The 14,738-nt window shown below is 36.1% G+C and overlaps 1 protein-coding gene and 1 pseudogene across 2 annotated transcripts; both read right to left on the bottom strand.

Moving 5' to 3' along the window:
• Positions 1–5,556: 5,556 nt before the first annotated feature.
• LOC129262626 (small nucleolar RNA U3) lies at positions 5,557–5,653 on the bottom strand (annotated as a pseudogene).
• A 901-nt stretch (positions 5,654–6,554) lies between these two features.
• Positions 6,555–14,340, bottom strand: LOC129260980 (synaptotagmin-5-like). Of its 2 annotated transcripts, none has more exons than XM_054899001.2 (4): positions 13,898–14,340; positions 9,104–10,014; positions 8,441–8,597; positions 6,555–7,870 (listed from the first exon to the last, which is right to left on the bottom strand). In XM_054899001.2, exons 1-4 carry the CDS (start codon positions 13,905–13,907, stop codon positions 7,560–7,562), a joined length of 1,389 nt encoding a protein of 462 aa, XP_054754976.2. In that variant the 5' UTR covers positions 13,908–14,340; the 3' UTR covers positions 6,555–7,559. The 2 variants fall into 2 exon arrangements, with proteins under 2 accessions (XP_054754976.2, XP_054754975.2); XM_054899000.2 differs by having other exon boundaries at positions 8,441–8,621; positions 13,898–14,306.
• Positions 14,341–14,738: the final 398 nt, after the last annotated feature.

Below are 14,738 nucleotides of genomic sequence, written 5' to 3'. Positions count from 1 at the left end.
CAATTGTGCAAATTATGACTAAAGCATGAAACTTTCACAAGTGTTAGTATATGCCGTAAGATTTATTTTAAAGATGGGAGGTAAATTTATAAATGCCATTTTCGGCCGTTGCCATGGCAACGGATTAATTTCTCCAAAATAACATGCATTCCCATGTAAATGGTAAATAAACATGATATAGATGACCACAATGATAATTTTCAGGCTCCCAATTGAATACATATGAAATTTAGAAATATTCAAGATCATCAAGAAAGTTCCAATTGGTCCGTTGCCATAGCAACGGCTTGTTTTTCCCCAGAAAAGTAAAAATTTTGATTAAAAAAACGTTGTAGAATATGATTTATCTTTAATTTCCCCTAACTTTACAGTGCTTATCGAAGATATTTTGGTTGCTAAATGTGTAAATTACATCTCAAACCATTGCCATGGCAACCAAATAACATCTAATTTACAAAAATAACATGTTTGACAAGACAATGGGCAGGTGGAAAATACAAGTGGAATTGACTTAATCTGTATGCTTAAGATTTGACCCCCTCATTTGAACAAAAAATACAGAAAGTGTTCTGCAGGAGTTCTTTATAAAGATAAAAATTAATGTTGCCTTGGTAAAGCTTGAATTAAATTTAAAAATAAACAATTTTGCAAAGGACCCGTTGCCATGGCAACATCTTATTTCCCTCTAGAAAAGTAAAAATATTGATAAAAATGTAAAATACATGTACAGTAAGATCATCATTCCATTTTCCCTAATTTCAAGGTACTAATCGAGATATGTTTGTGACTAAATTTTATAAATATAACATCTTAAGCCATTGCCATGGCAACCAAATAACATCTAATTTTTTTAAAAAGTGGATGATAAGGTTAAAAACAGGTGAAAGATACAATGAATATTAACTTAATGTGCATTCGTAAGGTCTGACCTACTCAATTAATTTAGGGGAAAATAATACAGTCAGTGTTCTGCATGAACTAAATTAGAATGATAAACATTGATGTTGCCTTGGTAATACTTGAATTCAACAATAAATATCAATATTCAAAATGGCCTGTTGCCATAGCAACAGATCATTTAGTATCAGTTTTGATTAAAAAAGGGACTGTAGAATCTGATTTTTCTTGCATTTCCCCTAATCTTTGTGTGCTAAACATCGATATGTTTGATGCAAAATGTTACGAGTTACAAGTTACGAGGACAGTCAGTGGACTGGTATGTTAAAAAATCCAAGATGGCCTCCAAAATGGGGTCTAAATTGACTGTTGGTACTTCAATATGGACATAATATAGTTCATTAATAATATACTATGGGGATATAATTTTTGGTGTCTACACTAGTATTTAAAGGGTCAAGTAATACTGTACATTTGGTCAAGTTGAAAGGACAGTCAGGTGTCATTATTGTGTCATAAAATTCAAAGATGGCTTGAAAAATGGGGGTTATAATGTTACTAAAAAATGGACATAGTACATCAAAAATACACCTGGTGATATTATTTTGGTGTCTACACTAGGGTTTCAAGGATCAAATTATACTTTGGGACTGGTTACAATTGTCCATTTTGCCTGAAAATCCAAGATGGCTTCCATAAATGGGTTCTAAAATGACAACTGTTACTTTAAAGTTGATGTAATATCCGCTTGTGAGAAATAATATTGGTGCCTGCATTCAAAATGCAAGCAGGTAAGAGTTGGCAACAGCACCCATTGATGTAATTTTAGAATCTACCTTGGATTTTGGACAAAATTGATAACTAACCATCCTTGTTACTTGTCCTAATGTAATAGTGGACCCTTCATACCACAGTGTAGACACCAAAAATGTTTCTCACATGTTGATGTTGTATGAACTCAGATAATTTCTGAGTGATATAAGTCATTTTAGATGCCATTTTGAAAATCCTCTTGGATTTTTAGGAAAAAATGGACAACTGGATATCATTGTAACCAGTCTAAACATATTTTTAAAACCTTGAAACCAAAGTGTGAAAACCAAAATAATTTTTCCTTGGTGGATTTTAAATAAACTATGTCAATTTTTAAGTAACAGACTGCGATTAGACTCCAATTGTAGGAAGCCATCTTGGATGTTTAGACATACTGGATTACTGACTGTCCTTGTAACTTGTTCAAATGTACATGATGTATTTACTGACATATATTACACGAAATATGTCCATTTGTTAGTAATAGGAGCTATTCCATTTTTGGAAGCCACCGTGGATTTTTGGACAAACTTGACCACTGACTGTCCTTGTTACTTGTCCTAATGTATTATTTGACCCATTTAACCATGACATAAACATATTCCAGGATATCAAACAAACTACTTTTTTAATGCAGCAACAGCAATTTTAGCCTCCATTTTTGGAAGCCATCTTGGATTTTTTTATATAATGGACAACTGACTGTCCATTCAACTTGTGATATTGTATTATTTGACCATTGAAACCATGGTCTAGACACCAAAATCATATATCTCAGATTGATAGGAAATTACCTATATGTCCATTTATATATCAACAGCCATTTCAAACTCCAAATTTTGGAAGCCGTCTTAGGGTTTTGGACACGTCAGACCAATGGCTGTCCTTGTAACTAGTCCCAATGTACTACTTCACCCTTAAAACATAGAAACCAAATTAAGCCACTGAAATTAGATGTTATTTGGTTGTCATGGCAATGGCTGAAGTTATTTGTACATCAACAGCAAACATATCTATGCTTTGCATCCTAAAATTAGGGGAAATTTATGACAAAATGCAGATTTTAAACTGTTTTTCGATCAAATTTGGTGCTTTTCTTGGGAAAAAAGAGTCGTTGCCATGGCAACGGCCCATTTGCAACATTGATATTTATCATTAACTTCAAGCATTACCAAGGCAACCTCAAATTTCATCATTCTAATGAACTAATGCGAAACATTGTAATCTTTGTTCAAAATTAAATGACTGGGTCAAACCTTGAGTTAATTGTTATAAATTGCATTTTCCACCTGTCCATTATCATGTCAACCATGTTATATTTTTTTTTCAAATTAGATGTTACTTGGTTGCCATGACAATGGATTTATATGTTATTTGCATGTTAACAGCAAACATATCTATTCTTACCCTAAAGTTAAGGGAAATGAAAGAAAAATCAGATTATACAGTCCTTTTTAAAAATCAAAACTGCTACTGTTCTTGGGTAAATGATCCGTTGCTATGGCAACAGACCATTTGGAACATTGATATTTATCGTTGAATTCAAGGCAACATCATTGTTTATTATTTTAATTAGTTCATGCAGAACACTGACTGTATTATTTTCCCCTAAATTAATTGAGTAGGTCAGACCTTACGAATGCACATTAAGTTAATATTCATTGTATCTTTCACCTGTTTTTAACCTTATCATCCACTTTAAAAAAAAATTAGATGTTATTTGGTTGCCATGGCAATGGCTTAAGATGTTATATTTATAAATTTAGTCACAAACATATCTCGATTAGTACCTTGAAATTAGGGAAAATGGAATGATGATCATACCGTACATGTATTCTACATTTTTATTAATATTTTTACCTTTCTAGAGGGAAATTAGCTGTTGTCATGGCAACGGGCCCTTTGTAAAATTGTTCCTTTTTAAATTCAATTCAAGCATTTCCAAAGCAACATAATATTTTATCTTTATAAAGAACTCCTGCAGAACAATTTTGTATTTTTTGTTCAAATGAGGGGATCAAAACTTAAGCATACAGATTAAGTCAATTCCAATTGTATTTTCCACCTATCCATTGTCTTGACAACCATGTTATTTTTGTAAATTAGATGTTATTTGGTTGCCATGGCAATGACTTGAGATGTAATTTACACATTTAGCAACCAAAATATCTTTGTTAAGCACTGTAAAATTAGGGGAAATTAAAGATATATCATATTCTACAACGTTTTTTTAATCAAATGTTTATTTTTCTGGGGAAAAACAAGCCGTTGCCATGGCAACGGACCAATTGGAACTATCTTGATGATCTTGAATATTTCTAAATTTCATATGTATTCAATTGGGAGCCTGAAAATTATCATTGTGGTCATCTATATCATGTTTATTTACCATTTACATGGGAAGGCATGTTATTTTGGAGAAATTAATCCGTTGCCATGGCAACGGCCGAAAATAGCATTTATAAATTTACCTCCCATCTTTAAAATAAATCTTATGGCATATACTAATACTTGTGAAAGTTTTATGCTTTAGTCAAAGTTTGCACAATTGTTGTGATTTTTGGAATGAGCTAATCCGCTCTACTATAGAGATTTATTTTGTGGGAATATATGAAAGGTAAATCAGATCGTTTTACAACACGATTCTAATTCTATGCATACTACAAAACAACATATTTGAAATTTCTAACTTTTGACTGATAGTACTCACAACAGGTTATGCATGGATGCAGACTTGGGGGTATTACCCATATGTGTATGTGATCTAGTATTGTCCCTGATATACCACATCGCCGTCCAATATTGATAGAATATCTAAAATTCTAGTTATCATAGATTTGATTAAACACAATTTTCCGAGATTCACTTTTAAGATATTACGAACGAGAAAAATGCTGAGTTTGTCGAAGGCATTAAAGGACAACTCCACCCCAACAAAAAGTTGATTTGAATAAAAGGGAGAAAATCCAACAAGCAAAACACTGAAAACTTCATCAAAATCGGATGTAAAATATGAAAGTTATGACGTTTTAAAGGTTTGCTTAATTTCACAAAACAGTTATACGCACATCCTGGTCGGTATGCAAATGAGGAGACTGGTGACGTCATCCACTCACTATTTCTTTTGTATTCTATTACATGAAATATGAAATATTATAATTTTCTCCTCATTGGCAAGTGAAACAACGCGTGATTCCTCCATGAACATGTGGAATTAGCATTGCTTAAAACTATATGATAAAGTCAAGTTGGTCCCTATTGTCAAATCTGTAAAAAATGAAATATTGTATAATTCAAACAATAAAAAACAAAAGAAATAGTGAGTGACGGACATCATTGACCGTCTCATTTGCATGTCACATAGTAAGTTGTGCATATCACTGTTTTGTGAAAAATAAGTGAAACTTTAAAATGTCATAACTTTCTTAATTTACATCCGATTTTGATGAAATTTTCAGCGTTATGCTACTTTGATTTTGTCTCTATTCATTCAAATCAACATTTTTCTGGAGTTGACTTGTCCTTGAAGGTAATATACTTTTTGGTTACATTAAACAATATAAAAGTGATTACAACCAGCTTAGATATACAAATAATAATAATACCATCAAGCTCATATCACTGCCAAATGCGTCCCTATGCGCTCAATGTGATATTATTACCCTGGTTTTAGCCCTGCAGCCTTTTACGGCGCGGTGGCATTTCAAGGAATAAATTCCTGCCAGGTACCCATTTACCTCACCTGGGTTGAGTGCAGCAAAATGTGGATACATTTCTTGCCGAAGGACATTACCCCATGGCTGGGATTCGAACCCACGACCCTTTGCTTCAAAGTCAGAAGATTAATCCACTGGGCTTACAAGGCTCCACGTAGAGTGGGAACACTAGTGTGTCGTAAGAGAACGATACATACTATAGAAATGATCCCTTAAAGTATGATCTATACATATACATAATTTATGATCTATACATATATATAATTTATTTCGAAACATAATACTTCGTCCTGGTACCTCATCTACTATGATATAATTATTTTGCAAATCTTGCCTACTACTTGATGAGTGCATATGTGTGTGCGTGTGTGTGTAATAATAATAATAATAATAATAATGATAATAATAATAATAATAATGATAATAAGAATGATTATAATAATAATGATAACGGTATATCTACCCAGTGTAGCCACTTCAGTTCCAGAAACTGTTCTCCCAGCGGGCCCTGCTATCATTATTACCCAGCTAAGCTAGGCTACCGATTCAGGTGCACACAGCTTTTTGATTACCTCACCTGGGTTGAGTGCAGCACAGTGTGGATAATTTTTTTTGCTGAAGAAAAACACGCCACGGCTAGGATTCCAACCCACGACCCTCTGTTTGAAAGGCAAGAGTCAGAACCACTAGACCACGACGCGCCCGTGTATGTATATGTGTATTAATAATGAGATATCTACAGTAGATGTAGAATCATTTATACGATGTTCTCTATTGAATATACCTGCAAAGGCAAAATTGACAGTACAAAATAAGCATTTCTGGAATAAGTATCAAATCATTCATGGCTCTTCCCTCTGAGACAATGGTACTTACGCCCCTTTTTCTGAAATGTGGGGGGGGGGGGGTTCAAGCGTAAAGAAAAAGATAATAACTCACTATAAATGGTAAGACATTGGAGATAGGGAGAACTGACCTGTTGTCATATATTGGTTGAAACGAGTTGATATAATATGATAAAATTCTTGTGAGAATATTGTTTGCCATTATGAGGTGTCGGTTATGATGTAGAGGTACAGGAAAAGAGAATCGTCAACATGGCCCTGAGAACGATTTTTTTTTCTTTTTACAGGGGGTGCTGATTTGACAAGCGAAAAAGAAGATTAATTTGGTCCCGAGAAATTGGACAAGGAAGAAAAAAGTGTCACTACTAAATGAAGGTTATTTTGGTCCAGAGAACTTTGACAAGCAAAAAAAAAGGGGTCTTATTACCAAATGAAGGTTTTGTCACAACTACCAGACTTCCAGGGGGTGCTGCCTGAGGAAAATAACACACGTAGCACTCACAAGGAAAATCAACACCCCCGTCTCACAGGGCCATATCCGTCCAAGCAAAGTAGATCTTTCTTAGAAATATATATATTTGTCGCCCTCCTTTCCATTCATTCACTAGTTGTCTTCACCCCTTTTGCTCTTCTTCCCATCTTTTTGATGCGGGGAGGGAGGGGGTGTAATCCGTTATCACGCGAATAATTGTAAATTTCATGAGGTCCGCTAAACATGTGCAATACGGTATAAATACTTTACCTCACTGTAGACGTTCTTATATGCAATACAGTCTATTGATCATTATAAAGTTATGAATGAGAGAAAATGAGGTGAAAATAATGTTATGATATTCTAGTACTTCTCAGTTATGGTTACTCATAACTTGCTTTAATGTTATTTTACAATCCACATTATAATGAACCTGTATTTCTGTATACACCGTATTATATCATAATACATCATGTAATTAAAGTAATTTACGAGATTATAGAAAACTGTTACAGTTTTGTACACCAGCTCTCACGCATGGCGTCAAATACTGATGAGATATTTGTACCACTGTATCGTCGTACAAAAAAACAGCATTAACATATTCAATGTCCAAATAATGCGTTTCAATAACCAACAAAGGGTTTTCTTTGCTATCAGACTCCATAATAATTGAAGCAAGTAACGAATGGCGTCATTCTATCACAACGTTGTCTTGCAGGTCTCAATGTTCCTCTGAACCGAATCAGAATAATTTATCCTTCAAGAGGGCAATTTGTTACAACTACCAAACTAGATTTGAAATCCTGATTACTCTTAACTGAAAGGTGGCTTGATTCGATGCCACTTAGCGACCTCCAATCCCCGTGGTTGCAGCATCTCTGTCCAATGCGCCACGCCCGTCTCTCCGACCTGGCTGCCGACTTCGACCTTCCCAACCATAACGTCGGTTGCTAGTCGTCGACCACGGTTAATAGCAAGGAGGATGGAATGTTGTTCGATCTCATCTTGTATAGGATGGAAGAGGAATGGTTGGTTCCAGATAGGACTGGTTCCAGAACGACGTTGTGTGCTGTATTCATCTACTATCTCACCATGCTTCAAGAGGCGCACAGTGACGTAGATATCTGAAATTTAAATTTGATTTCATTTGAAAATGAAGATATATTCGGTTGTTTCATTTCTTTTTAAACAGGATGCAGATATATTGAATTTACTTTCTTAAGATTTAAAAAGTGAGTTATGAGGAGTCATTCTGAGTGCGAAAATTAAGAAAATATTCCCCTTTCTTGGGCAGAGTGCAGATACTTTTGCGATTTATCGAATTTAGGAAAAAGGGAGACCCGTTATTTCTTGAACTTATTAAGTGTTATGCAGAAATATAATTGACATCGAAATAAACAGCGCAAAAACGGAGAAGATGGTAGATGTGCAGGCAAGGAGAAGAATGACAGTTCCCCTCCTGCGAAAAAAAAGGAATATGAAAAGTTGTTCCTTTCACAGAGACAAAATTGATGTATCAAATTTGATAGATACGGTATTTCGTGTATGATTTTGTTCTGTTGAAAAAAATTGATGAAAAGCACCTTTTCTCCCTTCGCTTCTCCTCTCCCTCCTTTTTGAGAGGGGCGTTTGGGGGCACCATCCCACTGCCCCTGGCTACACGCCTGCACATCCGCCCCAAATCCTAAACTCACCTCCAGAACCAGGAAGGACGCTGTCAACCAAAAGATTCTCAGCCTTCCTCACCATCACCTTCAGTCGATCTGCTAGAGGTTGATATTGTAAGGCTACAAAAAGATCTCCAAGGTATGGCCGATTGGAAGTAGCTTCTGATGTGGATGTAGATCTCATCTGTTTCATGCATGGAAGTGAGGGCTGGTATAGTATGAAGTGAATCAGTCTTGGGAAAATGAAGCTGGACATCAGTTTCGAAGTGATAATATTTGGCAGAACATAATATTGATGGTTAGTAGTATATGTTTACGTTTTCCTTGACTGATTTACGAACTTGGATAAGAAGTGGAAATCACTATATCGACAAATAAAATATGTATATTATAACCACCACAGCCCCTGTACATATCTGTTCCCAATTATATAATATGTATTGCACCCCCCCCCCCCACAAAGGCAACGGTTAATGTGTTTCAAAATTTAATATTGATTAAAATCCAGACATATTGGATCATTCTCAATATTACAAATAAACACGTTTATGGACAATTACATTTCAATACGAGACATCGGAGCTAAAGAGTTTGGAGGGGGTACTAACTTCCTCACCAACACATTCTCCAAGACCATTGTTATTTCGACCCATATGCTTCAACCATCCCCTTGGGTCATGTTAAACTTACCCTTTTAAGATTTTTCTTCGGAAGCTTGGTTCTCTTCACACTGAATGTCCTCTGAAATTCTAGAAGGCTGTCGCTCTTCGTTAGAAGTTGATGACACTCCGCAAAGACCTCTCCACTAAAGCGATCCTTCCGGTTCCACTTCTCCCTCACATACAGTTTGATCTTTAGGAAGCTGCCTTGGACATCTGCAGGAGTCAACTTACAGAATTGGAAGGATTCATTGAAATGAGGATTCAGCGATTTACGGACCATCTCTGTGCGAAATCCATCTCTGTACTTTGGCAGGAGGCTGACCTTGAGAAAAGAAGTGCATCCTGGGTAGTATTTCCTCGCCAATCCAGAAACAGACTTGAGGCAGACGAAGAGAGTAGAGTCCTGTGTCGAGTGATATAGAGAAAAGTTTACAACCGGCTTTTCGTTGCCTCCTTGGTAAACTGTCCACTCGGAATCACGCCCGAGCTGTTCCAGGTCATTCTCTGAGCTGCACGAAGCCAGTGATGAATCAGAAGAAGAAGGGGAGAGTGAAAGCACGGCCAAAGTCTGTCTTCTTTGAGGATCTACTGCAATCAAGTTCGTTGAGGTCATCGGCGCCCATGACTGGGAGCGTCCGTAGTTATCACAATTAGTCTGGTCAGTCGCTTCAATCCCCTGATCATCGGTCGGTACATCACTGAAAGGGTTATCATCGACCGGATCCTGTCGGGGCACTTGGATTGTCTTCGGGTAATCTTCGTCTCCTTTCTTGAAGAAGTCCGATTTCAAGGGTGTGACGGCTAGAGCACGCTCTAGTTTTTCTCGCCGTTTCTGTCGTCGCTGTGTCCTCCGAGCTCGCATGCAGCAACAAATAAAGATGAGAAGACTGACTGAAATGGCAACTGCTATCGCGGTAGAAATGGCAAACAGCAACGTTACTGTGAATAAAAGAAAAGCAAAGATAATTATATTTTCAGTTTCACAAAAAAGGTGTTTCATTTTGATGTTTTTTGTTATTTGATATTGACTAAGATTTCAACACAGAAATTATAAACCCTTGCATGAAATCATTTTACATTCTATCGATAGAGCCAAGCGAAAGTCCTTATTCAAACAAAATTAATGTTCGTTTGGTTTGTTTACATTTTTTAATTAGGAGATGGAGAAACATGTGAATATAGACAAGATATCATTATACATTGATGATGCTGGTGATGATGATGGTGGTGGTGGTATATTGATGATAATGATGATGATGACACCATACATCATCAATGTATGGTCAAAATGGTAAATAAGTGAAGATCGTAATCACGATCATATAAAATCACCACCAACATCATTATCATCATCATCATCACCACCACCATCATCACCCCACCACCACCATAATCATCATCATGATCATCATCATAATCATCATCATCACTATACCACCACCACCATCATCATCATCACTATACCACCACCACCATCATCATCATCATCATCACTATACCACCACCACTACTAGGTAGGCCAGAACGTCAGACGCCAATTATTCATTGTTTCGTCACCCTGCAATGATAATAACCCTCATTCTCTTTTGTTAAATTATAATTGTTTTGTTTTTATAATCTGAACAAAGGTGAAAAGGGTCGGCAAACTGTGCATGACGTCAAACTGACGTTGCCTATGGCAACATGATAATGTAAATATTAAGTTTTCAGTAGAAATCATGAACTCTCATAATAGAACAGGATCTTTGATTTTAAGGAGACAATATATCCCAAATAAAATGAATAGTTGTCCACCAACGTTTGGAAATATCATGAATGTATTGTTTTTAAGCGCCCCCACTCATGTGTGTTTCCATAAATCAACATCAAAATAATTAGAATGGCATTTTAGAAACTATATATTATTGACAATGAAATGGAACGTCCACAAGGATGACATACTGTACATGCTGATTACATTTCAAATCGATCAGAATGAGGGTCACTCAACAGGGGCGATGCCACATCCTGGTGAAGTTGGCTGCCCTTATGATTTCGAAAGCATTAAAAAAAAAGGATTCAAGTGAGAAAAAAATAAGATATGACGTCACATATAAGACATCTTGCCCCCCCCCCCCCGCAAACAAAACATCCTGGTGCCGCACCGCACCTGCGCTACTATAGTATTCCCCGATAATTTTCAAGCCTTGACAAAACGGGAGAGCAGATTCTTTAAAAGGAGAGGAGAGGGGAACAAAGGGTATGCATCCTCATCTTCAAAAATTAGGTTGATTGATCAACCCTTCAACTGTTAAAATCAACATAGATTTTACTATGATGCGTTCTTGCTGGATATATGAAGAATTTGTGAGAGAGTGAAGCGATTGAGCTGAAACAGATTAAATTGATAGGCCTACTGAAATTGATTTTGTACATAACTCTTGTGGGAAAGAGTTTATGATTAGTCATGAAACTATGACTGACTCCAATTTTTTTAATCTAAAACGCAAATCATTTAGCGTTTAGGACTGACAATTAACCCCACCCCACCCGCGGCAATGCCCTCGTCGACAACACACTCTGACATAACCCGTGCGTGATATCTTCCAAAATAGGTGCTGAGCCTAAAAAAACAATCCTTCTTTAGTTATTTCAAATTCAAAAGAAAATCAATTTAATCAGCAAGGCCCTTGGAACGATTTTTGAGTGGGGGGTGCTGAAGTAAATTTGAAAAAAAAAAAAGCAACAACAACATAAACAAAAATGGAGATCAAATTTGTCCCGATCGAGAAGCTTGAAAAGCAAAATAAAAAAAAAGGAATTCACTACGAAATAAAGGACTTTTAGTCATATTTTTACATTTTTACACATCTTGCAGAATTCCTGGGGGTGCTGCCTATGGAGAATAATACACGCACCACCCTTACGGCAATTTAGGGGGTGCTTCATCACCCCAGCACCCCTGGTTCCCACGGCCATGCCTATCAGTTAATTAGAAATCTATTAATACGTCAATAAAAACATGCAGTAGCAGTACAAGGGTCAATATTCTTGTTAGAGAATTTGAATGGTTTATGCATTATAAATAAAGTGTGTTTCTTTCCCCTTACATCCCTTGGTCAAATCTATCAAAATAAGGAAAATTCAAAGGTTCTATAAATGGCTTTAAATAAACAACCCCTCTATGCACCCACTACTACCAGTACCAAGCGATCTTATAATGGGAACATAACCACCTGTGATTACCAAACATAGCAGATAATAATATTTGTTTAATACACGTAATGACTTGGCATGATATATGTATAGGCAAGGAGTCACAACCAAGAAAAAAATATCCCCGGCTTTATAAAATTTTAATTTAATTGCATTATTCAACCATTCAAAAATTCCGATAGTATTGCATAAATTGATAAAGCTGGGGGCTTTGAATAATGAAAGAATCCACGTGGGAGAAATGGCAGTCGTCACAAAATCATAACTTCACGAACGGCTATTAATTAATCCAATGAATCTTTTTACATTTGCAGGAAGTGATAATTACAAAATAATACTTCAAGCAATTGTTATGTGCATTTTTACCCATATTTATTGTCACGGAGTCTTGAAGTCTTTAAACAGTTTTAATAAATGCCTGAAAAAAATTCACCTAAAAGTAATTATGATTTATGGTACTTCAAACCTTGCGTGCTTTCAATTGCTTTCACGCATCCCAATCCTCTTCAAATTGTCTGAAGTAGATAAACAATGAGTTCAAATGAAATGGCACAAAATGGTGAATGAGTGGATTCGATAATTTGTGATAAAGGGGAGGAGTGGAGAATCATGTAATTTTTCAATTGTTCTGAAACTAAGGTCTAGATCATATTTTGGATCTTTTGTTATAAAAAAACTCCACTTGGTATGAAGTGGAATAAAACAATGCAATGTTATACGATATTAATGCTTAAGATGAAATAATTAAATCAAAATCCCCAATAGTGATCATCCTTCTTTAGAATTCTTCTTCTCTTTTTTCATCCCCTTGTTTTCCTCTTCTAAATTTTCTTATTCTTCTTAGTCTATCTTTTCTTAGTCTTCCCTTTCACCTTCTTTTAATCACCCTCCCCCCCTCCTCTTTAATTCCTTCTCCTCCTACTACTCTTCTTATAATTGGCATTTTCTGTCCACGATACAACAAATTTGCAGAATATTCATCGAGATTCCCAAATGGAAATCTCTCTCATGGCGACTGAGAGCGTTTATCTGGGAACGTCTAGTAATTTCCTATCTACAGCAGACAAAAAGATTCATTGAATCAAGAATGTAAACATGCATGGTTAGTTTCTTACAACAAAGCAAGCCAATGATCGTTCACTTTGTGTCCAAATAGCTTGTGAATGTCAAACACCTATCGCTTTGTCCATATTGAAAAGGATAAGGAACTTAGCCATTAACATTTACATTCTTTCAAATAAATAGAATATAACGAACATACAAATTACACGGGAGTGAAGATGCGTTTTATCAAATAAGGTCATTGTGAATATCTTAACACGTATCTCATAGCGCAATGATACAAGAGCAACACAATTTTAATCAACGAAACGGCACCATATTTTTCTCATCTATATCATTACTGGTCAAAAAACAGTTATGATCAATCACCGAATGACATGAATGAAATCTCTCATTTATCTCTAATGTAAGGTATAATATAATGAAATAAGTTGATTTGCAAAATTTAATACCACATCGCAAGACATCAGTGGCGCCATGACGAACTTGAAACAGTGAAGATAATAATTGGTACCCTCAACTTAAAGGCAATATTTAGGAAATATAAAGGAGTATTTAAACTTACGTGAAACCATATTGATCCTCAGATAAAGTTATTTTTAAGCAAAACTGAATTTTGGATTATCCGATGTCAGTCTGGATCTCGTGGCAGGCTGAACTCGTTACCAGACCATTGTAACAGTTCTTCAGCTTTGTGGTTGGCAGCGATCGATGAGGTCTCATTCTGCACGATATACCAGACAACGGCGCGTCAACGTTGCAGGATCGAAATATCAAGATATTCTGGTGTCGCAAATGGCAGCAAATTCAAGCAGCTCATCATGCCCATTTCCAGAGTGTGATGTTTGCCTTGGACGTCCGATTCTTTCTACACATTCGGGGATGTGTACATTTTAAAAAGAAAGTAAAATTTGTCCACAATCATGATCGTCGAAAAGAATACACAAGAAAAGGCGGCGCCACAGTGGAAGGGGACAGGGCATGACTGCCCCTATCACTTGTCATGTTGTAAAAAGTAAGAAAAAACAAAGTGAAGGAAATTGATTAAAGATGAAGAGAAGAGAATGAAAGTGTTTAGATAAAAATATAGAGGTTTGGGGGTCACCGAATACTACCCATATTATTCAATCCCCTCTCTTTTTCAGTTTCTCTCATCCCCATTAAAATTGTTTTAAAGAATATATTATTCATTCTTTCTATGATTATGTTGCTACATCGATCCCTCCCCTCACCCTGTCGCATTCCATTTAATTATTCTACTTCCATCTCCCTTTCTATACCTTTTTCTATCTATTGCTCTTGAGTCTCTCACTATCCTCCCAGCCTATGTCTCATTCCAAGTAATGCCGATTTCTATCTTTGTAGCCCCCTCGCTCTGTCTGTTTCAGTCTCTTTCACCCCCATCT

The sequence above is a fragment of the Lytechinus pictus genome, unplaced genomic scaffold, assembly GCF_037042905.1.
Source record: "Lytechinus pictus isolate F3 Inbred unplaced genomic scaffold, Lp3.0 scaffold_19, whole genome shotgun sequence".
Taxonomy (NCBI): Eukaryota; Metazoa; Echinodermata; class Echinoidea; order Temnopleuroida; family Toxopneustidae; genus Lytechinus; species Lytechinus pictus.
This window is presented reverse-complemented; position numbering and strand designations above follow the sequence as displayed.